At 44.0% G+C, this 25,704-nt stretch overlaps 1 protein-coding gene across 5 annotated transcripts in view; it reads right to left on the bottom strand.

Annotated features, from left to right (window-relative positions):
- Positions 1-25,704, bottom strand: part of SLC35F4 (solute carrier family 35 member F4) — a 647,823-nt gene that overhangs the window by 171,991 nt on the left and 450,128 nt on the right. For 3 of the 5 annotated variants that reach the window (XM_069638080.1, XM_069638083.1, XM_069638082.1), the window contains one exon: positions 4,891-5,110. In XM_069638080.1, the coding sequence (XP_069494181.1) occupies positions 4,891-5,110 (220 nt within the window). Of the gene's footprint in view, positions 1-4,890; positions 5,111-19,656; positions 19,744-25,704 lie in introns of those variants that run through there. The other 2 variants (XM_069638085.1, XM_069638081.1) reach the window with 2 other exon arrangements.

A 25,704-nucleotide genomic window follows, 5' to 3' on the forward strand; every position in this document is an offset into this window, starting at 1 on the left:
GTAACAATGACAATAATAATAATAATTTGGCATTTATATAGCGCTACGAACCCTGAGGTACCTGAGCGCTGCTTATTATTACCCACGGTGTGTGGAGCTCATTTATCGACCTCGGAAGGATGAAAGGCTGAGTTTGGCCCTGCCGGGATTCAAACCTGCTTTAGCAGGGTCTGCACGGATGTCAAAGCGAGCGCTCTACTCGCTGTGCCACTTGACCGGCTAATAATATGTATTCCTTATAATGAACGTTGAAAATAATGCTTTCATTTTTTTAGCTAATTTTCTTTGTTTTCCGTGATATGGGTAAGCTTGGCCTTGATAACCCAATCCAATATGGCTACCAACCATAGATTGACATTCGCTGTAAGTCACCTCTTCTATGTTTATCACTATGGTGTGGTGCTGGGTTTAAAAACAAACTCCCAAAGGGGGAGGAGTAACTGTGAGCAAGCCACTAGGTTGTGGCGAAACGCGTCAGGCTGCCGCCTGGCTAATGATTTTACTGGGAATCTTTCCTTTTTAAGAAACTGCTATGAATTAAATAAAGGCTGTTCAAATGCACACAACCGGTGCAGTTGCTTTTTCATATCGTGCCTTGAGATGAGATAACTTGGAACCTCTTGTTTGGAACTGGATGGTGAGGAGTGTCGAGGTAATAGCGTTTTCTATGCTATTCTAAATGGAAATATATATATATACACCAGACGAAGCCCGTGTAGGGTGAAACGCGTCATTCTTTTCTTGTGCAATGCTGCTGCTGCCTTCCTTGTCCATATACTTTTACAAATAAAGGACTTCCTGGCTGCACAGCAAACACAGTCTGTGTGTGGATTTCATTAGTAGCAATGGAGTTTTTCAATACAATTAATGCCAGAGTGCCCTGCGCCCCAGACTAGATTTCAGTTATATATATATATATATATATATATATATATATATATATATATATATATATATATATATATATATATATATATATATATATTCATGTTGCAGGAGGAAGGACCATTGCTTGCCATGACCCACCTGCAGAATTTGTGTGTCTTAGTCAATTAGGAGAAGTCAGAGTTGCTGCCTCCAAGCTGATGGAGTTCTTGGGGTTGATGATGGATAACAACACTGCACAGTTAATTCTTCCCTGTCAAAAGGTAAGTCATTCAGAAGAAACACAGGTCACTTGGGTGCATGTCCTTTTCGTTTGAACTTCAAAATGATTGTGCTTTTACTCCTGACTGCCAGACCACCAGCCTTCGAAGCTTCGCTGCACACCCCGTCTTTTCTTGTGACACTCTGCCCCTCGACATCCCTGTGAGGGTCGCTCCTTTCAGACCATTCTCAAAGAAATCTGTAGCACTAGAGGTCAAACGTCTCCTGGAGTAGCACATGTCTATGGTTGTGAGGCGCTATTGATAGGCTCCTTCAGTGGTTTGGGCGATAGAAAAGGATCCCTGGACTTCTCACAAAGTGCCTATCAGCATAACTCGCAAAAGCCTGTGTTGCAAGACTCCCCTATCTCTTGCGCCTCCAGAAGTGATCAAAGGCACAATGGCACCAGGGAATCCTCATCTCCAGTGGAGCCTGTGTCATGGCTCCTGAGAGACACATTTAAGCGCTGCCATTGCACTACCCTATCAGGCCCATTGGCATCAATCCATCACTGAAACTTCACGGTCACGGGAATCTTTCCCCACATGGTCTTTAGGCAGGGGACTTGCTCTTCGACTTTGAAGGGTACCAAGCCAGGTCTCATTCACACTAACGTCTGTACTGCCTTTAACAGGAAATGCCTGCAATGGATCCTCGCTGGGCCCTGGACTCAGTGCACCATCACCTTTTAACCCACCGGCAGACCTACCAGAGAACCCCAGTGCATGCCTTTCCGCTGTTCACATGCTAGCCTCCGACATAATAGAACCCTCTCAGAGTCCCGGGTCCTCTCCAATAGTCCCGATCAATCATGGAGGTTCTGCATAAATTTCCGGAAGGTAAACACGGACCCGGTTTGACAATTACCTCATGCCGAGGACTGATGCTCTGATTGATCAACTGGGCTACGCTGTTTACCTATCCACGATTGATCTGACAAAGGGATATTGGAAGGTGACAGTGAACCCAAACGGACAAAGAGAGGACAGTTTTATCCACCCCTCTAGGATTATTTCAGTGCAAGGTATTACCATTTGGGCTCCATGGCGCTCCCGTGCCAGAGACTCATGGATAAAACTGTACGCCCATATTTCTCATTTTGTTTAGCATATCTTGATGACATGTCATTTACAGCAAAACCTGGAATTAACACATTTACCATCTATATCAAATCATATAAGCCGTAAGGAAGGCAGGTTTTACCACTAACTCAACAAAGTGCCACCTTGCCCAATCAGCAGTTAAATACTTGGCTTTCTTTGTTGGAGATGGGCATCTCCAACCCCAAAAGTTAAAATGGAATCAGGAAAACCAAGCTTGTTTTATAACCTTAAAGCAGATTCTATGTAGCAAGCCAATCTTTAAAGTTGCGACTTTCAATAAGCAATCCATATTACAGACTGATGATTCACAGGTTGGGTTGGGGACAGTTCTCTCCCCTGAGTACAACGGCATTGAACACCCTATCCCTTTATATGACCCGGAAGCTTTTTCCTAGGGAGAGAAACAACGCTACTATTGAATTGGTGGCCTTCACTATAAAATGGGCCATTGGCTATTTAAGGAATTACCTTATGGGAAGGAAGTTCGGATTGTTCACAGATCATTCCCCCCTAACATAGATCATTCTCTGAAAGGATACTAAGCCCTGCGTAATGCACTGGTTTCTGTATCTACAGCCCTATTATTTTGGGCTGAAGTCCTTCCATACTAGCCAAATGGATTACCTAAGGAAGAATATATCCCTCACTGGTCAAACCCAAACACCCCACAATTCCAATGATCTACTTAGAGAATCGGAACACGCACAGTTATATAAGTCCCCACAGTCTGGACCCTCTTTCGTTTACTATGTCTGAGATATGCCCGTCAATGCTAGGTTCAGGAAATAACTCAAACGCCTTCTGTTCACACTAACTACTCCCAGACCCAACCACCCTCAGATCCTAGCCTTTTGCTAACCACATGTCCTTTTATTCCGTCCACGTCAACCTATGAAACCCCTGTCCCTTTCCCTGGACCCTCTTTTTCTTGTTATTAACAGAGCATGTTTCTGCAACAGCACAGTTTGGGTTGCTATGGGAAGTGCTGCATTGCTCTACCCTTCCCTCTCGTGGGATCAGATCAGTGTTTTAAAAATACCCCAAAGTTCAAGATACTTGGCAAAAAGGAACATACTGGAGATTAAACAAAAATGGTCCTGAATGTCTCATAGAAATAACATATTTTTCTCAAATTAAGTTTCTAAACATTTTTCTTGATACATCTTCAAGCCTTTAGGAGCTTCTACATGATGCTCAAATCTGGCATCCAAAAATGTAGGTAAACATTTCAGCAGAAACTACACAGCTATTTAGACAAGTTTAACATTAGTAAAACACATTTTAAAAATCTGAAATTAATTGTAGCAGGAACATGTTTCTAATTTTATACCTACTCTTACTGCCTTCGTCGTTTACATAGCACTTTTATTTAATTGCCGAAAAGCTCCTTTTGCTCTGTATCTTTGCCAATAACTGTGCGGTTACAAAATACAAGTTTGCCCTCACAAAGGTGGCACAGGTTATTCAGGCACATTTTTACATTATAAAGATTGTCCTACAAACAAGCTAAGTACTGAGAACTGTTGAGGAGATATATCAAAATGAACTGTCTTAAAAAGTGGAACATAATCATTGAGGAGCCAAAGCAATTTTGTTTTATATTATGTGAGAGCATGAGGAGCAGGTACACCTCCAATGACATGTTTTGATGAAGATTGCTCAAACATTTTTGGAAAATATTTGGTAGAGACTGCAAAGATTTATGAACTATTCAGATACACACAAGGCTATGCACAGAATACAAATACTTAAGAAATACACCAGTACATGGATTTAAAGTTGAGGAATAAAACAGGGGTCTGAAATCCTGGGCTCTGCAGATGTTTGGACTACAATTGCCATCTACACTAGCCAGAACAAATGGTGAGGGATCGTAGGTATCTCATTTCATCTGGAGAACCACAGGTTGCAGAACACTGGAACAGAAGTTGGCTTCAGTAGTTTGCTATTGTCCTCGCGTAACACAAACCAGAACAATAGAAATAAAAGAAACTCAAAAGTAAAGATGACCCACAACATGTTCCAACAATGCAGTCATAAACCTGATATCCAAAGGGCATTGGGAGAGAGTTAATTGCGATGGGGAGGTGGTGTGATGGGAAATATGCTGACATCAGTAACACACATCACCTTCCAATCATTCAAGACAGCTAATGTTTTAACTTCTGTATTATGAAATGCCAGTTACAGGTGAATTCTTAGTCTCACTGTAAACCTTTCAAACTAACCCAACCAGTGTTCTATAACCCTACAATAAGACCATATTGAGATTGTTGATGCATTTCATGAATAAGATTGATAATGTTACAGAAAATATATACTGCAGAGGTGCAATTTTAACAACATTAATTGAGATGAAAGCTGTAAGGTTCCAGTAAGTGAAAGGATAAAACAATATGCAACTAATACCCTCTTATTGAACATTAGTTTCAAAAGAAGGAGAGAATTCACAACTCTTGTCTCTTGGAAACTAGAAGTGGACTTAATTTTCTTTTTAAATAATTAGCGACTATGATGCAAGAGCAACAATTAGGAAACTTTGCAACAGCGAGTAATAACATCATGTATACATTACTTTTGAAATCATAATGCGATGTGTACTTTAACAGGTGAATAATTGGTTTGAAATCATGTATATTACCCTTACTCCCATGAACTTGTCTTTCAGCACAATCCAAGAAAGCAAGAAGACAAAGGCTTTGTTACAACAGAACAGGGCAGAGACATCAGTTGCTGTCAACTTCTTTAAAGCCAGCAAATAGAGGTAATTACTCAAGGTCCACAGAATGGAAAAGGGAGCACTTCTTTTTAGAAAGAGTTTCAACGTCAGACCATCTTCACCAAAAATACGACTGCATTCCCTAAGAAAAGAAAAGAGTTTGAATATTCAGCTAGTCTTTCATATATTGTTCTAACACACACAATCAGCATGTCATATGTTAATAACTTTTCATAAGTTGTCTATACTTTATTTATACAATATTATGCAATTCATATTTAGCTAGTCTTCTGGGCATCCTGTCTGGATAGAGTTGTATGTACAAACATTTTCTGTTGCATTTACTACAATATATTTAACAAACGTAGTTTGTATAGCAGATGGTCATGTTTTTAATCTGCATTTACAACTCTGACGAAGTCTGTGCTCTCAGTGGAACCCTCTATTATACAACAACCAGATGTCTAGTTGAAGACAAGCAGGTTATCATATTGGAGCCACTAATGAAAGAGGCATGAAAGACTCAATCGATCACTTTGTACACTGATGTTTTTCAACATGCTAATACAGAAATTCCACTGCATATGTGAATGCAAAGTGGACGTGCCCTGCATGCTCAATGCAAAGGTCACAATGTCAAACCTCTGACCTTGGAGCCAGTAATTGGGAAGTAAATAGAACTATAATGCATTCTCAGCTGGCTAGCTGGACACCATGTTCTAATGAGGGCGGACAATTAATTATCTCCAATCACTTGGAATGTTAATAACCATGGCCACACAAGTTCAAAACTGGAAAGGAAACTATTACCCACTGCCAATGGGCTAATGCCTTGCTGGTGAGATGCAATTTTTACTGTCTTTAAAAGGAAGCACTGGTTCACCTACAGCTGGCATCTGCTGACATCTATGCACATAGTTCATGAGTATGAAAGACAAATAGGAGTAAGTTTAAGGTTCAGATGATGTATGATAGCCCCCATTACTCACGGTATCCTCCATCGCCACAATACTCAGAATACAAGGTCTATCTGACCCCAGAAAGAATCCAGTTTTCTTTAAGGTGACGGTGGTATCCTGTCTGGGCCCACCATTTATGTGGGTTTAAGGAGTTCCATGAGTCCAGAGAACTTTCTGCGATAGCAGCTAATAACTGTGACCCCTCACAGGGTTGGGGATGGAGGGAAGGGAGAATGGTGATGAAGGGGGTCGGGGGGAGACACTGTGCAACAGGCATTACTATACCAATGCCACGTAACAATGACAATTTAGAAACCAAAACGTAATGGATAGAAAGCTTTAAAGCAACAATAGCCATAGCAATTTCTCTGGGAAGATGTCTATTGCATTCTTTTTGAGTCTTGACTTTTACAAAGTGTTAAAAGCAGATACAAGTGTGACTTGGCCCCCGCTCAAACAGCTAGGCCACATCCCTTCTGCATGAGACAACAAGCCACCTCGGAATAGTTCAACTTCACTCAGCAATATCAGTGGGTTTTAGCTTGGGACCCAGGGTTACGAAATTGACTGCATATCTCCCTCGCCTCCCACCACGGTGCTTCCGTCACCCCAAACCCTGCGGCCCCTGCACCTCCAAGGTAGCTTAAACTGTTTCTTGCAAAGCATTCACAGCCCGCAGTTATCCAAACAGGAATGGGGAAACACGTACGGCTGGACACCTGTTCCCAACATGGCACTCGGAGGTCCAAACACAGGCAGCAGGCAAGCCCCAGGTCCAATCCAGGACTCCCCTCTGCCTATGCACAGTCTCCCTCTAGGACTCTCCTCATCTTGGTTGTATATTGTCTGCTCACTCCCCCCAGGGAAAACAATGCCTGTTGCCTTAATTATCAACCAAAGCTTAGTAAGGCTAAATTACTTCTGAGAATAACAGGTTGCTCCAGTACAAAGGGAAGGGAACAGACCTTGTTGTTTACTGATGCATAATCACGTTTATTGTGTTTTGTGTGGCTTCATTTTCACACGGTGTCAGAATTTTTGGTGCTCCTGCAAGAGAAACTGCTGGTTCCCATGCAGCCGGAAATGAAAGTTGCTCTCTTGCAGGGGAGGGTCGCACCTATTCTCAAGCATACGTTTTCCTATCAAGGAGTGCCACACTTCATGCTGTGAACATGTATGTTATGTTCTTGGCATCATCTACCCACTGTTAAAAACGTGACATGCACATTCCAAATGCATTTATTGTTAACTAACAGAAGTACCTGTTCTCCGAACGGGTTATGTAGACAGACATGATAACACTGATCCTGTAAATCGCTGTTCCGATTCACTTATCGCTTGATGTGCTTTACACCCTGAAGTAAACTGCCCTGAGAATGGGCTCATGTGGCTGGCTGACATACCCAAGAGCAGACATTCGGGGGAGGCGAGAGTTGGTGTGCTGCTGCATACTGGGAGCTTCTCTGCTTTCTCCCCACCTGTCGCCTCACCCTGGTGTGGTGCAGTTCATTGCAGTGCAAATATCTGGGAAACCGTGCATCCTATGACCGGGACATCGAGATTTGTTCCTCGCGTCAGGACCGGTCCTTCTACAATCACATTGATGTTTTGCCAATTTCAGGACCCCGTCTCATGTGTGAAGGGATGGGTTGTACAAATGTCTTGTAGCCAATAACGTCTGGACGGTCCTAACAGGTGAATGTGCAACATTTGGTGCAGATTGGTGAAACAGTGTGGAATTGTGTAAGGAACAACGCTTCGGCAAGCCACAAACCGACAATCAAATGTGGATTTGTGCTGAAAGCCAGAGAATGGGGTGGGATGCTCAGATGGCATGTAGCCAGTAATGTCCGTAGGGTCCCAACAGGTAACTATGCAAAATTTGCTGCTGATTGGTGAAACGGTGTGGAATTGTATAAGGAACAAAGCTTTGCCACAAACCAACAAACACATTTTGACTTTTGCTTAAATGATATATGATATGATATGGCATTTATAACGCGCCTATACACAAGTGGTTCACGGCGCGACGAGGCAGGGGAGGGGGAACAGAGGGAAGACAGACAACGATCCTACTAGTCCAGGTGTCATTCAGATCACGCAAGGGTATGGGAAGGGGAAGGAGGAAAGCCCGGTGGTGGGGGGAGAGTGAGGGAGACAGTGTAGTACAAGGGATAATTAAAAAAAATAACAATAAGTAAAAGAATGGCCAGCAGGTGGCACCTGAAAGGGTAATTGCAGACTTCAGGTGTCAAGTGCTGGTAGTGAGACTGTAGAGATACAGAAAAACAGTCCCCAAGTGCGGGGGTTTCCAGGAAGGAAGTACAGAAGTGCGACTGGTGGGGGAGAGGACCTGGGACCGAGATCAGAGGGTGGCCAGGTAACCAGTGCAGTTTCATTATAAGCCAGGAAGTCAGCAGGGGAGAGGAGGAGAGAAAGCAGAAGCAAAGAGAAAGGTGTTGAGGTGCTTCCGGAACCAGAGATGATTCTCCTTAAGTTTCAGGGAGGCTGTTCCAGAGGGAGGCCCCAGACAAGGAAAGAGATCTACCACCAACTCTTGCTTGGAGAAGCAACTGACCCTGATGGAGTTGGAGGTGGATGAATGAAGAGCTCGAGAAAGAAGATATATAGGAAGAGGGCGTTGAAGGTATTGAGCCCCCAGACCCCAGAAGGCCTTATGGACAATGCAGAGGGTTTTGAACTTAATCCTCGCAGCCATTGGGAGCCAGTGCAGAGATTTCAGTCCTGGAGAGATATGATCCCTGGGTTTGAGGCCAAGGACAATTCTCACGGTCCTGTTCTGGATGAGTTTCAGAGGGCGGAGAGTAGAAGCAGGCAGATTTAGAAAGAGGCTGTTGCAATAGTCCAGCCTAGAGAGGACCAGAGCTCTGGAGACAGTGAGCTTCTGGGGGAAGGAGAGGAAAGGAAGAATACCTCTGAGGAGGTGCAGCTGGTAGTGTGACTTCTTAGAGACGTCAGAGATGTGAGGAGAGAAGGAGAGTGTGGAGTCGAAGATGACCCCAAGGTTTTTAGCCTCACAGGAGGGAGCAAGCAGAGGGCCAAGAGAGGCCAGCCAGAGAGTGACAGGAAAGGAGGGAGCGGGTGTGACGATGGGGAGAATCTCGGTCTTACTGGCATTAAGGCAGAGATCACTGGCGGCACACCACTCCTGGGTGGCGGACAGACAGTCGGAGATGAGAGAGGGAGAAGAGGTGGCAGAGGGGAGCCTGAAAATGAGCTGAGTGTCATCAGCATAGCACTGGAAATTGGGGCACAGAGCGGCAATGCAGAGGGAAAGAAGTGCCAGGCATTGGTTGGACAGCCAGGGAGAGAGGTTACACCCCTGGGGAACACCACAAGTAGAGATAGAGATAGAGGAGAGGAAGGACCCAAGTTGAACCTGGGAGGGTCGATCAGAGAGGAAAGAAGTCAGCCACACCAGGGCCTGACCGGTGATCCCCAGGTTATCATGGAGACAGTTGAGCAGGATGGCATGGTTGACCGTGTCAAAGGAAGAAGAGAGATCAAGTAAGATGAGGACGCAGGGGGTATTGGAATCAAGGTTGGAGAGCATGTCTTCACGGATGCTCAGGAGAGCAGTTTCCATGCTTCTGGCAGCTATGAAGCCAGACTAATGATCATGGAGACAACCAACAGGGTTTGTCCAGGAAAGGAGTGATGGAGATTGGGCAATAGTTAGCCGGGCAGGACGGGTCGGCAGAGGGGTTCCTAAGAAGAAGGTGCACAAGGGCGTGCTTCAGGGAGGAAGGGAAGACTCAAGTGGCGAAGGAGTGGTTGCAGAAGTCAGGCAGGGCAGGAGCCTGGGAGTCAATGTGGTACTGGATGGTTTTGGAGGAACAGGGATGAACCTGTTTTGACGAGACTTTCATAGATCAGACTTGTCTAGAAACTTTGTCTGGGGAGAACAGGGGAAAGGCAGAGAAGGAGGGAGGAGTGGTGGGCAAAGAAGGGCTAGAGGAAGAGCAGGGAGTAGAGGGCGGAAGGGGACAGGAGGAGAAAGAGGACAGGATGTCTGGAGTTTTAGAGATGAAATGAGAAGCCAGTGCCGTGCACAGGGCCCGGGAAGGGACAGGAGAGGTAGAGACTGCGTCAGGATTGGCCAATTCTTTGCAGATTTTAAAGAGTTCAGCAGATTTTTTAGATGCCGCAGAGACGCGGGCTTGGATGTGAGCTCTCTTCTTGGTGCGGACAGAAATCCATTATTGTCTTTGGAGCAGGCGGCAGTCCAGTTTGTCAGAGGATGTACATGAAGCACGCCATTTTCTCTCAGCCACCCTGCACTTGCTTTTAAGAGTGACGAGGTATGAGTCGTAACAGGAGTTGCACTTGGCTTTGGGCTTCAGGCGGATCCTCATGACAGGGGCAAGAACATCGAGAGTAACAGATATAGCGGAGTGGAGCATGGAAAGGGCTGTGTCAGGGTGTGAGTCAGCCAAAGAGGGGTGGGGGGTGAGAAAGTGGCAGCAAAAGCCTCAACTGACATGCGCTTCATGGGTCAGATGACCGAGCAGGGGGGTGGCAGTGATGGAGTTGGCTTGGCCTGAGGGGTAGAGAGGGTGAGATGGGAGGAAATAAGAAAGTGATCACTCCAGGAGAGAGGAGTGGTGAGAGGGATAGAAAGGGGAAGGTCTGCGGAGATCAGAACATCCAGAGTGTCTGGGGAAAGGTTTGGGGTGTCCAAATGTCATGTATCCAGTAACGTCCGGAGTGTCCTCACATGCAACTATGCCAATTTTGGTGCAGATTGGTGAAATGGTGTGTAATTGTCCAAGGAAAAAAGCTTTGCCACAAAATCCTGCCACAAACAAAACACATTTTGACTTTTATTTATATAGATAACTATCAACACTGCAGAAAAATACATTTAGGGGTTGATACTCCGTTTAACACCATTCTTTTGCATCGCAAAATGTCACATATTACATGTGACATACATTTATATAGAAATAGCATAAAAAGGGAGCTTTAATTACCCAGCCACGAATCTTGACAGCAAAAATGGAGGGAATTCCTACAGGAAATGACTTAGGTGTTATCACTTACTGTCCTATTTAAACGTTTTAAGAGAAAATCAAGCAACAATTTGAAGGGTAAATAACAAAAGTAACAAATTATAAACTATGATCCTAAAACATTTGCAAATCTTAACAGACGGAATCCAATTGTCAGTCAATGTATCTTATATTCAGATTATGACAATAGAAATAAAACCTTCATGAAACCCTATAATACAAAGAATTTCAAAATTAACCAAATATAAATACCAAGGAATTGAAAACATGTTCAATACACTAGCAAAGAACATAGGTTTTGCATTGGTGTCTCTTACTATATGCCAGCCCTCAAGGTTACTCAACCTGTCACAAGTTTCATGTTTCGGCACATTGATTGGCCGTATATTGTTGGGCTTTCAACAGGTTCAGAGCTTTTCTATAATTACTTGTAAACCCAAATTAAGAAACAAGTTTACCTTTCAAAAATTGACAGTTTACTTAATATTTAGCTTTCTTTCTACATCAAAGAACTCATGTTAATGTACAGAATGAGCAGGGGGCCACAATTCAGGCAACAAGAGTAAAATCAGTTCTTAGCCGCAGTGTTAGAAATTAACTGATGTGAAACAATTCTTGAGTCAAACTCCATCAAGCACCATCCTTATACCAGTGTTGCCGGGCTCTTCCCTCACAGGCTCTTAATGACTGAGTGTTGAACAGAATATCTACTATTGGCGTCTCAGGACCAGGCCAAAAATTCATTTTAAGGGGATCTTCTTGGTTTGTTACCATACATTTGGTCATCAAAAAGAGAAAAGGGGTATTTAAAACAAAATGGTGACATTGTTTAAAATTAGTATCTATCAAACATCCTGAATATTACCTGTGTGTTTAATTACACTAATATTTAAAATTGTGCCTTGATTATTACTGCTGCATTGACGTCATGGAGGCCACAATAAAATAGGTTGCATTTAAAAGGGTGAACCATAGTATGAAATGGCTAAAGTTTAACGAGCGTAGAATAAATACCCAGATACAGGCCACTACATTTAGATAAGAAAACGGGTTTTCTTGCTGGATGTTGCAACAGCAAATGTTGTTTATTTAAGACACTGATGGAAGGGGGTACATTGAAACTTGCTGCTTAAATACCAATATTGTGTGAGCAGGTGGCAAATTACGTCGAGCAGCCATGTTTTCCAGGAAAAAATTGCTGATTTAATCAAGGCTTAGCTTTAAAGTTTCTACGTTTGGTAGCATGTATGTGTCTAGTGAACTGCTCATAAACAGTGTTTAATGGACCTAACTCACACTTGCTTTATTTCAGATATGATACCATATTGGGTATATTTGTTTAGAATCTGATGGCACAGCATAAGACTCTTCATGCTAAAAGAGGGGACCATTCCAACAGATCATTTCAGCTCTCGTCACCTGAATGGCGACTGTGTATCCATTTCTATTCACTATAAGCCAATCTGTATTGATGGCTGCCCCTCCAACTGTTTTTTCCACTATTTAAGGGTCCACAAACGTAATATTGTCTGTATGCTTCATTGTTAAGTCATGTGATACCAAGGAAGATGTAAGTTGTTTACATGTAAGATGAGATAGAGGTTCGATGTGCCCGTGTTGATTGCTCTGGTAGTTCTTTCACACTCTTTTCATGCATGGACAATCAATGCAATATATCTTTACTTGCTGTTATAATGTCAGTGTTTTTAAGATGTTAATGTTTTTAAGCCTGCCTTAAGGGCATCCATCATTTTTGAGAATCGGCACACTGAGCAAGAGATGCAAAGACTGAACCTTTACTGGAAGCACTCCCCAAATTGATTTAACAGTTGACATTTCTGTACAACTGTGATAAAGGGAATCTGCCAATCAATCATTTATATTCCTGCTCAAATTCTGGCAATATGAATTTCACACATTACCAGTGTTGGTTAATTACTTTTTAAATTCCTTGAGTGTGTTGGCTTAATGTGGCTTTGTATACTATTTTATCTTCCATACAGTGGTCGAAATGAGCGTGAGCGGTCGGGAGCGATGCTCCGATACTTTTTAAATTACCTTATACAGTTCCTATACTTTTATTTTAAAAAGAAACCGTTCCGGAATGGTTTTGTTTTGAAATAAAAGTGTAGGAAGAAGTTGAAACCTTCACTTTCAGTGCACTGAACGTTCCCTTAAACAGCAGATGCAAGTGTTGGGGGGTGTAGTGTGTGTGGGAGGGGTTGTGGCAATGGGGTTTGTGGGGAGCAGGGGCAGGCCAGCAGGGAACATAGTTCCACTACTTCTTTTCATACACTTCGACCACTGCTTCCATATAATGTCTTTTTAGGGTAAATACACTTGCGTGTGGGGTCTATGCTGTTTCCGTAAAGCAATTTTCAGTAGTGTTTTTGGGATAGCTGTGAATTTCTATTGGCATGTTGAATGTAGTCACTGGTGATAATACAGTTGATGTGGATCCTTAGGCATTGTCCCAGAGGTAAGTCATCTCACAGTGGTCTTAGATGAAAATTCAAATAATAGAGGCTGATATTTCTATCTGTTAATTTACGAAAAAGTGATGATAGTTCTCCCAGGGTGCTGCTAATATTATCATGTGGATGTGGTAACATCGATCTAGTGTTAGATGTCAATTTCAATTTTAATAAATGGGAGAAGGTGCAACTACAATAAATGGTTCCTCGGTGCTCCTCTATTCGACCCAAGAGGTCAGTGAGATGAACTTTAAGAAATATAGTCAAGACAGATCCTAATAATAATGTATTCAGTCTCTTTCTGTTGTGCATCAGATCGGAGATGTGCCTAATGTCCTGTGGTAGATTGTTTGAGTATTTGATTGCAGTGACCGTGCAAGATTTGCCAAAGGCTCTGGTTCTAAAGAATCTGGGAACAGAATGAGAGAGAGAGAGAGAGAGAGAAAGAGAGAGAGAGAGAGAGAGAGAGAGAGAGAGAGAGAGAGAGAGAGAGAGAGAGAGAGAAAGAGACACACAAAGTGAGGATCTAAGGAGTCGATTAGAGTTGTAAGAGGTGACCCGTCGACTTATGTAGTCTGCCACAATGTCATACAGTGTCTTACATATTCTTGTCAAGAGTTTGAATTTTATTCTAGCCATGGGTAGCCAGTGTAGCTTCCTCAAAAATGGGGCTGCCATGTTTTCAAGCATCTGCATGAGGTGGACAAGGGATTTTGATGAACCTACAAATAACAGAACAGAAATCGATAAACAGTATTGAATTCACATAGAGTGGGCTTAAATGATTGTTTGGAATACTGCCAACTTCTAACATTAACATGAAGTTGTCTACCCTGCGCAATAAAATGCTTTTTCCTGTCATCACATTCCAAACAAATAAAGCAATATGTGTTGACCTGCACCTATAATGAGTAGGACATGAGCTAAATTTACCAAGCTCTGTGTATTTTAGATTTATTGGACGCACAGTTCTGGATTCAGGAAATGCCAATTTATGGTCGAGTATCATGACTATGAAGGTACAAAACACGTCTTTACCAATACTCTGCAAAACAAACACTTCGCCTATACCAATCAAGGAAAAACCCACAAAGGGCAAAAGACAAACTCCCAGGGAAACTGGGACTGAGCTCCAAAACCCAGGCAAATACTCCATTGTGACACATGGCCGGCACATCCCCACGAAAAGATTAGGAAACTGAACGTCCCTTTACACATTTCATGTAAATTAATTATTTGTTACACATATATTACTTGTAGTTTGGACTAAGTAGGCTTAATACAAACCATAGTGCTTAAATATACTTAAAACAGAATTGTCATTTATCGGCAAGGGAGCTGGTACATGATGATTACAGGCAACAAAAGGACTACTACACAGAAAACACACTGCGCAAGTGCAAGAAACATGCTTACATGAGAACCATGCCACGCAAGACGCTTCTACACAAGCAGGGAGTAAACAACGTCTCCAAAGCCTCAAACAGAGATAGATGCCTGATCTATGCAGCGCCAAAAGACATAAGAGGCTTAGTACCAACAAAGAATTGGGCATTCACATGACCAGGTGCACATGCCATCCACTGAACTGACTAATAAAAGGCCCTGATTACATCCTAAAAAATATTTAAAAAACGCGGCACCCACAATGTCATGCATCAGACACAAGTGTGATAAACGACAACAATAAAAAGAGTAAAACCAGCCATGCTGCACAATCAGCAAAAGAGGCCATGTACAAACAACAATGCGACTACCCGCCAAAGCGGTGTCAGGCTCTCTCAACACACTTCCTATCAACCAAAAATGCATGACTCATGCATACCAGGCCATCCATCACACTTGTCATTGATATGCAAATAAGCATAATTCTGCAAAGAGCTTGTCCTGTTAGAGCAACTCCATGGACCATAACTCCCCTGTGGATCTGGCACACAACACCAATGCAATCCCCCTGAATCCACTGATGGCAAGTACACGGGGCATGGGCCCTGGGATACAAACACCGCCATAAGCCTCATGCCTGCAGCGGTTACGATGGAACAAGCCCCAAAAGTCAAAAGGGACCACAACCCTGGAACCTTCTATGGTCCTGAACCATTATCACAACCCGTTGGGAGTGCCATCCCGGCCAAGCCACCATTGAAATCATCAAGTTCTGCTTATCCAAAATCGGTACCTGCCAATCAGTAATATGCACTCCACATTCCCAAACACTTGAGCGCTGACGAGGGACCCCTCCAAACCCTGGCTGAAGTCCACTGACCTGAATAACCCCTCTCCCCCTATGTGCTGCGAGGACAGCATCATGCAACATCTGCAAATGATTGCGAGAACCTCTGAGGCACATCAAATTCCCTACACTACACAAATTGTGAAGTGGGAGGAGGGGCAGCCCAGCCCATTCAGCCATGCATTTCATGTAGGAATGGAGAAATGACAAAAAGCCTCATCCAAGATAGTGCACCTTGCTACCAGTACCACAGGAGAATCTGAGCTGTGACGACCATACAAGGACATGATCCAGACAGCGGAGGACAATGGCAGAAAATCAAACCAGAAACAAAATAAAACCGTGAAAGACATTTCTATGCAATTCAGCGCACAGAATCAGACCCTTAAGATAGCCTGATGCACTTACCCATCAAGCATTGGATGGTGAAGGGGAGCAAAATAATGTCCACAAGTGGTGGCACAGAGACCTTGCGAGAATGCAGCGAATGGGAAGGTATTGTCAACAGGAGCCTTACCAGAGATCAGGTTCAAGAGTGCTACATGCCAACACTGATGCACAGAGTTCTCATTACACGCCTCTTCCATGGGGTTGTATGTAAACTAAACCCAAGGGAGGAAACATGTATGTCTATGCCAGTACAACAGTAGTAGGTCTTGTGGGTGTGGTGTGTGGAGAGGAAAGCGAGCTGAGGGAAGGAGATGAATTGCGACACACAGTACTGCAATCACTTTATGCATTGCTGTCCCTATAACAACCTTGTATATCCATGCCTTCATATGCAGATGCAGAGATCACAGTGTGTGATGAGGAGTGCAGTAGATGCATCCAGGCATGCAGCTGGCACATCAACATATGCTGGAACTGCACAACATGTGCAGCGTAGGGAATCCCAGGTTCTAGTGTGAATAGGACTCTGCTGGCGCAGTTATGAGGGGGGGCTGGATCGGTGGGGAGGTGCAGAGGGGTCAGTCACAGTGTAGGGTCTTCACCTGGGACAACAGGAACAGAAACTAGTCATGTCACTGGTGCCAACCTCTCTGACCCTCCCTTCAATCGATAGGCCAGTCAAACGTCGAGGATGATGCTCTTATTGGGGTGGAAGGCAATAATAGTGATGCCAAAGGGAACAGTGAAATGTCGGAGTTGAGAGACATGTGATCGGTGTAGTTGAAACCCTCTTGAGTACATTACAAAGGATACAAGGGAGTGTGAGAGACATGTCAACTAGTTGAAGGAGTAGAAGAGTAGAGAATGGCACATAGACAATTCAGGGAAGAAATGGCCCAGAAAAACACAATGGCAACCAACACAACGGCAACCACACTGATATGCAAATTCATACTTCTTCTCTGTGAAGCGTACACTGAGCTAAAACGTGGTTGCAGACCCTCATGAGTGGAAGAAACTCCACAAAACAGGGTATTTGACCCATATTCGTTCTAGTTAGAGGGGCCCTTACACTATTGTTTAATTTGTAAAACTTGGTGTTTCGCCCTAAGTAACCCACGGTAATCAGATGTGGACTCCTTGCTCACTGTGCCTTAAAGAGGCTCAGCTGAGCCTCACTGAGGAGGCCTAACAAGGCTAAAACTTTATCTAGGGTTGGTGGTGATACTTTTGTTCAGAGGACAATTTTCTAGCATTTCGGTTCTGGAATGCACTTGTGGGTTGGACCAGACTGATATGCAAATGCATATTTCTTTTCTGTGAAGAGTGCAGTGAGCTAAAACGTGGTTGTAGAGCTTCCTGAGTGGAAGAAATTCCATAGAACGGGGTATTTGACCCATGTATTTTCTCAGCAGAGCGGCTCCCAAACGATTGTTCAACCAACACAACAGCCATGTTCCGCTCTTGCTGTAGAGAGGGAATGCCTGTGTGTGTCAGCTTATTGTGTACTCAGCCAACACCACCTGGTGTGGGGAGGATGGAATAGGTTCCTAGGCACCATTCCTGTCTACTGTGCTTGCTATCTGAGGCAGGGCAAGCCAACACTCAAGGAGACACAGATGTCAATCAAACTGCTCTGGGGATCACATTGCCTCCACAGACCTCAACACCCATGACATGCATACAACGATTCTACTTGTGTCACATTAGGCACAGGACAAGATGTGCCATGTTCTCCTAACTTTGCTAATCCAGGATAGGATGTATCAGGCGGCACAAGCTTGCTAGTAGAAGTGGATGCTGCCAAGACCCTCATAATACTTTGTGCTGTGAGGGCCGAAACAGTTGGTGAGCAGGTGGTGCCTGCAGAGGGCAGGTCATTGGGAGGTACCTGTCATTGTGCTGGTGCCTTTTCAGAGCATCCATGGTACTAGTCAGAGCACCTACTAGTCCCTGCGGTACCTTCATGAAGAACTGCTGCAGATGGCTGTAATGTCTTCTGTGACCCACTGCAATGTGGCAGATGCATAATGGGGTGGAGCAGTGGATCACTCCTGCTCTACTGTCATGACATGTGGGCTTCCCTTGTTGGGTGTGATGATGTCCTCTTTCTCTTTCATCTGCTTTCTGTTTTGTTGAAGACCCTTACTGAGCCGGGCCCTCTCCTTATCATCCTACTGGCATCCGTGCACTGGATCCCCTTTCCCCCATGAATAGAGAACATAGGTTCAAGCTCGGCTTATAAGCACACGTTCCCTCTTAAGAGGGAGCTCCTTTGTCTTATTATGCTAAACTCTCCAGCAGTGAACCCCAATTAAACCCACCATTAAACTGTGTTTCTGTATATATTGTATAATTATTTAAGGTCTGCCCTATGTTTCCCCCCATTTTCGGTCTCTATCTTCTCCTCCATCACCAACCAGTTGAACATATTTTCAAAGGTATCGTGGCTTTATGTAATACACCCAGCAATGGGATTACTCCAGCCATCAACACACACTCTTTTGAAGTACTTTCCACTGTCATTAACAACAAATGAGACCGTTTTGGCTGATTAACCCCGGGTTGAATTTGCTGAGGGGCACTATGGAAGAACTCTACATACTTTCTGCTGAAATAACCCTATAAAGAAAAGAAAGGCAGACATTTTTGAGGAAAATGTTGGCATATGTCTGATCTGCCCATGACCTTGTGGGAGTGTGGCTGCAAAGTCAGATCTCAAAACTGTAAATTTGGAAGGCTGATATGCTAGAGAAGGAAGTAGCTTGCATGTAATGAAAGTCCTGCAGCAATGAAGGTATCCTCTCCCGAGTCAAAGGCAACCCTCCTTCCCTACCTAAGAATGAAAAGCTGGATGGTTTCGGTCAGCCGTAAAAGTTAAAATAAACTGAAGTTGATCACAATAAAGTGAGACGTCCGTTGATTTGCATAAAGATTTAAAATGTTAAGTCTTTTTGTTTCCCTGCTAACTCGGTCGGTGATAAGATTCTGAATCTGTTGAGTGTAGACTTGCTAGAAGAATATTATTACAGTAAACAGTAACCTGTCTGCTATTTCTCGTTTAAACATCTTTTATGTATACACCGTTTGTATAGGGATGAAAGAGTAAATCACAAAGTATTGGGCAGTAATACTTTCCAGTTAGCCTTCTAAATGTGTTCTTGGAGTTACAGCTCTGCAAAATAATTCATATAATAGCTCCATAATTATCAGAATGCATCATAGTATCAATGTGTAAACCACTAGAGAAAAACAATCCAATTCATTTGACATGTTTTCATTTACCCTCTCAATGTATAACGCACACAAGCATGTGGCACGACAAAAAAGGAGCCCCCCCCCCCAAGTTATTTTAGCCTGTTCTGGCTATGTTGCCTGTATCCTAGCCTCAAGCAAACTATGTGACTCTGCCAGGCAAACCTACACTACTCACACTACTACCCTCGATAATTACTGAGGGTAGTTCCGATTATATCCTTATGTATGTTTGTTTGGGTCAGGACTTACTGTAAAGATAAACGCTGGTCTGCAATTAACAGAATGCATTAGAGTGTGACTTTGAAAACCACATGTGAATTAAAACATAGCTGTTAATTTACCCATGTATATGTCTGGGATTGTGGTCCAGTACTGCTTTTCACTTTCCCTTCCAAATGCATTATGGGACTTGCAGACCTGCAAAATGAGAAAAGCAGACTCGTGATACCTGCATCATGCAGCGGATTCTTCACTGATAGCCTAAGCAATTAAAACGGGCCGGAAAAATAAGGAAAGGGAATTGCAAACTCCGGACACGGACATCAGCACGTTAAAATTGTTTTGCTTTAATCCTTTGTGGAGGAGACTAAAAATGTGGTGTGTTACAGAATGACTCCTCTGATGGGTGTCGTTTCACAGAGCAGGGCGCATCTGCTGCCATGTAAATAACCACATGGATGATACCAAACAATAAAGAAAAGATTCATATTCTACACAACGTTATATTGATTGATGCCTCCACAAAGAAAAAAACAAGACATCTTTCAGAAAACAAAAATTGTGGGCGATTTACGGTTTTCCGTCTCACTATAACTGCAGTTGCCACAGTGCTGAAAGCTGTTAACATCACAACCAAGCATACAAGCATAAATACACATTCACTGAAATGCTAAGCCAACCAATCTTTAAAAACACTAGTATAGAAGCACTCAAAAGGTCAACTGGCACATTAGGAAGTGCTCCTTCTGAAAACAGGATGAGGCTGCACTTGAATAATAGTGTGCATGGAATCTTCTTAGATATCAACAAGACTTCACTAATCGAAACAAATAAGTCCTGATGAAGGTCTCCGGGAGCAGAAAACCCCTAGGCGAAACAATTGTAATGAGCTTAAAAGAAGCTAAAAAAGCAGCAACAACCTTATAAAAAAAACGAGACTGCAGCCAGCTTCTGATATCTTTTTCTCAGAAAACAAAATGTCTAAATATCAGAACTTTTATGTTCAAATAAGTTCAAATTAAGCTCACAGTATTTTTCCTTTTGACATAATCACTCTTTTACTAGGAGCATCACTTATGTTCAGTTTATAACACCATATGTGAGTTGATCAATTAAAAAAATGAACCAGTAAAGAATATAAACTAAAAGAAAATATTTTGAATGACCCTTGCCCAGGTGCATCTTCCCAGGGCACTACTAGGAAGGCAGTGATTCCACCCACCTCTATCTTCTAAGATTTGGAATTCATGTTGAAGCGAAGCCGAAAGCAAAGGGGAAAGCATCCTCCAGTTCACTTAGTGCAGAGGACTCCTGTGGATCATTAACTGAACTGGCCCGTGACCAGGAGGCTCCTCTCCAAATCTACAAAAGCTGCATTACGTCTGCGAAGCGGACACAAACCCAAAAGCAATGGGGAAAGCAGTCTGCAGTTCACTGAGTGCAGAGGACAGCTGCGGACCGTTGGCTGAACCGGCCCGTGCTCAGGATGCTCCACCTCCAAATCCACAAACATTGTATCGAGTCCACAAAGAGGACGCAAACCCAAAAGCAATGGGGAAAGCAGTCTGCAGTTCGCTGAGTGCAGAGGACAGCTGCGGACCGTTGGCTGAACCGGCCCGTGCTCAGGATGCTCCACCTCCAAATCCACAAGCAGTGTATCGAGTCCACAAAGAGGACGCAAACCCAAAAGCAAAGGGGAAAGCAGTCTGCAGTTCACTGAGTGCAGAGGACAGCTGCGGACCGTTGGCTGAACCGGCCCGTGCTCAGGATGCTCCACCTCCAAATCCACAAGCATTGTATCGAGTCCACAAAGAGGACGCAAACCCAAAAGCAAAGGGGAAAGCAGTCTGCAGTTCACTGAGTGCAGAGGACAGCTGCGGACCGTTGGCTGAACCGGCCCGTGCTCAGGATGCTCCACCTCCAAATCCACAAGCATTGTATCGAGTCCACAAAGAGGACGCAAACCCAAAAGCAAAGGGGAAAGCAGTCTGCAGTTCACTGAGTGCAGAGGACAGCTGCGGACCGTTGGCTGAACCGGCCCGTGCTCAGGATGCTCCACCTCCAAATCCACAAGCATTGTATCGAGTCCACAAAGAGGACGCAAACCCAAAAGCAAAGGGGAAAGCAGTCTGCAGTTCACTGAGTGCAGAGGACAGCTGCGGACCGTTGGCTGAACCGGCCCGTGCTCAGGATGCTCCACCTCCAAATCCACAAGCATTGTATCGAGTCCACAAAGAGGACGCAAACCCAAAAGCAAAGGGGAAAGCAGTCTGCAGTTCACTGAGTGCAGAGGACAGCTGCGGACCGTTGGCTGAAACGGCCCGTGCTCAGGATGCTCCACCTCCAAATCCACAAGCATTGTATCGAGTCCACAAAGAGGACGCAAACCCAAAAGCAAAGGGGAAAGCAGTCTGCAGGAAGCAGTAGAGCTACGATACAGGTCCAGAGGAGAGCAATGACCTTCCTACATGGTGCTTAACTGCTACTGAGGGCTATTAGACATGGAGGAAACGCTCGAGTCATTACCTCGCTCACACTTTGCCTCTTTGACATTTAACAGGCACGAAAAAAGTGTGTAGAGCAAGTGTTTTTTTTTACTGCAGTTTTTTAAAAAAAATCAAACAACATGGGAGAGAACCGCAACACCACTAAAAAAACCCATCTAGGACTTGCACAGTGGGCCAAAGCAGGAGGGAGACATAATACCTCCTTACTGGATGCATCAGCGCCATGACTTTGGCCTTAGAAACCCCTCTGCCACTGTCTCCTCACGAAACAGGGTTGATTGGTATGAAGCGGGAGACAGTCCAAGTAACTTCTGCTCCCACTTCAAAGTCAGACGTAAATGAGATCGCTCAAAGGGTAAAAGTTCTCGAAATTGATTTTAACCTATTTTACTGCAGTTCAAAAGAGAACTACAGCTGATGTACAACAACCAGGTTTATCTGGTATGAGTGACACATTCACAATAAATAACACTATGCCTTTCCAAACCCATTTAGTCTCTGATCAGGAACTTTTGGCTGTGTTGGAAATGTTGGAGGAGGAGTCGGGGCTGACGAATTCAATTTAAACCCACCCCAAATTCTTTCTGAAGCCAGTGACACAGACTCTAATTCATCAATCACATCTTACTCTCCCACACCTGCTCCGGCTCAGCACAAACCACTGACAGCAGTTGGTGCACATGAGCAAATATTGCAGGAACTGGACCCTTTCTTTGTGCCTTGTGGCCATATATATCAGTTGAAAACATAATTCGAAAACCTACTCTGCACTTTTGGATTTGATCCTGGCTAAGCTTAACAGCACGTGCACTAGCCCTCACAGCGTGCCAGCCACGGTGGGATTGAACAAAAAGGAGCCCTCAAATGAAGGTACTAGTGTTGTCCTTAATATGGCCAAAAAGATTCCTCAGAATGACCCAGTTATGGCCCAGGTAGTCCTAATTAGTGGAAAAGTCATGGACATAAGTATGGTGGATGAAACTCAAGAGCTGGAAACTCTGTGTATAAAACAGTCAACCCTCCCTAAAAAGTATCGCTCAAAATCAAAAGGGAAGCGACTAAACATGCGAAGCAATTGAAAATCTCCAAACCTAGTACGAGGACATTTTTTAAATCTTTGACCCTACCTGCGAGAGAAGATTAGAGCAACAAGATAAACATGGACTGGGTCCCTATACAAGTGAATATAGCAGGAGAAACAGGCTTGGTAAACCAACTTGCTGACAGGTTGGAGAAAAGATCGAAGGGAGTTGACTCCACATGTAAGCCAAGACTGAAAAAAGAAAACAGATTCTGCGGCACAAACGGAATCATCATAGAATAAACAGACACAAGGTAATTTACTGGAATCACAGTACCAGGGGGAACAGAAAACGAAGGGTGATATGTCTTAGTTACTTTCCTGTAACTGTATTTCTCCAGCATTGGTATCTTTCATAGATACAGATGCTTGAATGTTCCCCGTCGTCAGACTGTGAATCCTCAGTGATAAAACATAATTATTAAATCTTTTTTTAATATACATCCATTCTCCCTAGAGAATGCATGTAAATACTCCATTGTGGCCTATGAGCCATTCTATTGTGTAGTCCCTCCAACTCACTTTGGTCCATTATGGCCCCAACCAATGAGGTGACAGGGTTTAAGCTCCGCCCCAGTCAGCCATTTTCAGATTTTGAACAGTAGGAAGTACAGTATGATGGGTGCTGAGCGTAGGAGCAGCCTCTCAGGGGAGGCGGTGGGTGCATGTGAATCTATGAAAGATACCAATGCTGGAGAAATAGTTACAGTTAAGTAACTAAGACTTCTCCAGCATTGGATCTTTCATAGATTCAGATGCTTGAATAGAATACCAAAGCATGCCATCATATATACATTTATAAGCATAGATGCAGAAAAGTTATTTCTGACAAACCTTTACCATGCAGCAACACAACAGTTACCAACTCAGGGAAAGGCGGGAAAGGAGGCTGGTCCTACCTTATGCAAAGAGGTGGCGCAGCACAGCTTGTCCAACTGCAGATTCCATGCTGGCATCTTCTGCTAGGCAGTAGTGTTTGGCAAACGTGTGCAGAGTGCTCCAGGTAGCGACTCTGCAGATGTCCTTCAAGGGTACCCCTGCGTGAAACGCTACTGATGCCGCTCTCCCTCTGGTGGAGTGTGCTGAAGGCGGTCTGCAAAGGGGGTCGCCCTTTAATTGATGACAATGGGTGATGCATAACGAGACCCATCTTGCCAGACTTTGTTAGGAGATATGTTGCCCTTTTGTTTGGCCAGTGAAGGCAATGGACAGTCTGTTAGATAAGTGGAATTCCTTAGTGTTCTGCAAGTAGAATTTCAAAACCCTAGTCACATCTAGGGAATGCAGAGCTCTTTCCGCCTCCGAGGTATGGTTCCGGAAGAAAGATGGTAGAACAATGCACTCTGTGAGTGTCATTTCCGATAAAACCTTGGGCAGAAACTTTGGGTGTGTCATCAAAATGACGCAGTCTTGCTGAAACAGAGTAAAATGAGGTTCTGAAGTCAAGGCTTGCAATTCATTGATCCTCCTGGCAGAAGTTATGGCTATCAAAAAAGCCGTTTTCCAAGATAATAATTTTATTTCACATCTGTGCATGGGTTCGAAAGGGGGTTCCATGAGGGCCGTTAGCACAGTGTTTAGGCTCCAGGCAGAAACTGATGAGGGTTTAGGAGGGAAAGTACGCATCTTCTCCTTTCAGGAAGATCTTGATGGCTGGAAGAGAGTAATGATTGTACTTCTGGAGTCGTCATCTATGCCGATATGGCCGATAGGTGAACTTTGATGGAGGATAGGTAAAGGCCTGTCTTAGTCAAATTTAATAAGTAAGGTAGTATCTGTTCTACCGAAGCTGTAATTGGTTTAATCGTAGATGTTTCACACCACTTAGAGAAGCGGGTCCATTTCCTCACATAGGTGATCCTTGTCGAGGGGGCTCTAGAGGCCCTAATTATGTTCCAGCAGTCCGCTGGAAGGTTCAAGTTCATGAGTTTGCGCTGCTCAGGAACCAGGTCTTGAGGGAAAGGCTCGCTGGGTTGTGATGGAGGACTTTGTGGTTCTGCTGAGTCAAGAGGTATTGATGCGCCTGGAGGCGAATTGGCGGCCACCGGGATAGATGCTGCAGAGTCGGGTACCAGAACTGTCGCGCCCAGACCGGCACTATTAGGATCATGGAGCAATCTTGTTCCTTCATTCTGCGCAGAACACTGGCTATGAGTGGAATGGGGGAAAGGCATAAATAAACTTCCCTGTCCAGTTCACTGAGAATGCATGACTGATGTTCCGGGTACCTTGAGGTGAATGCTTGACATTTTCTGTTGACTCTGTTGGCAAAGAGGTCGATCTGTGGATGGCCCCATACGGAGAAAATCCGTTGAACTTCCTTTTTGTCTAACTCCCATTTGAGGGATGGCGCGTACTCTCTGCTCAGTTTGTCCGCCAAGATATTGTCCACTCCCAGGAGATGTTCCGCCCTGATCTGGACTTTGTGGTGCAAGGCCCATGACCATAGTAGTTGAGCTTCCTGTGATAAAGTCTCTGACTTTGTGTCCCCTTGCTTGTTTGTGTAGTGCATGGAGGTTGTATTGTCTGTCTGGATGATCAAGACTTGACCCGCCACTACTCGAAGGAAAGCTTTTAGAGCC

Source organism: Ambystoma mexicanum, chromosome 14 (genome assembly GCF_040938575.1).
Source record: "Ambystoma mexicanum isolate Mex_15411 chromosome 14, UKY_AmexF1_1, whole genome shotgun sequence".
Lineage (NCBI taxonomy): Eukaryota > Metazoa > Chordata > Amphibia > Caudata > Ambystomatidae > Ambystoma > Ambystoma mexicanum.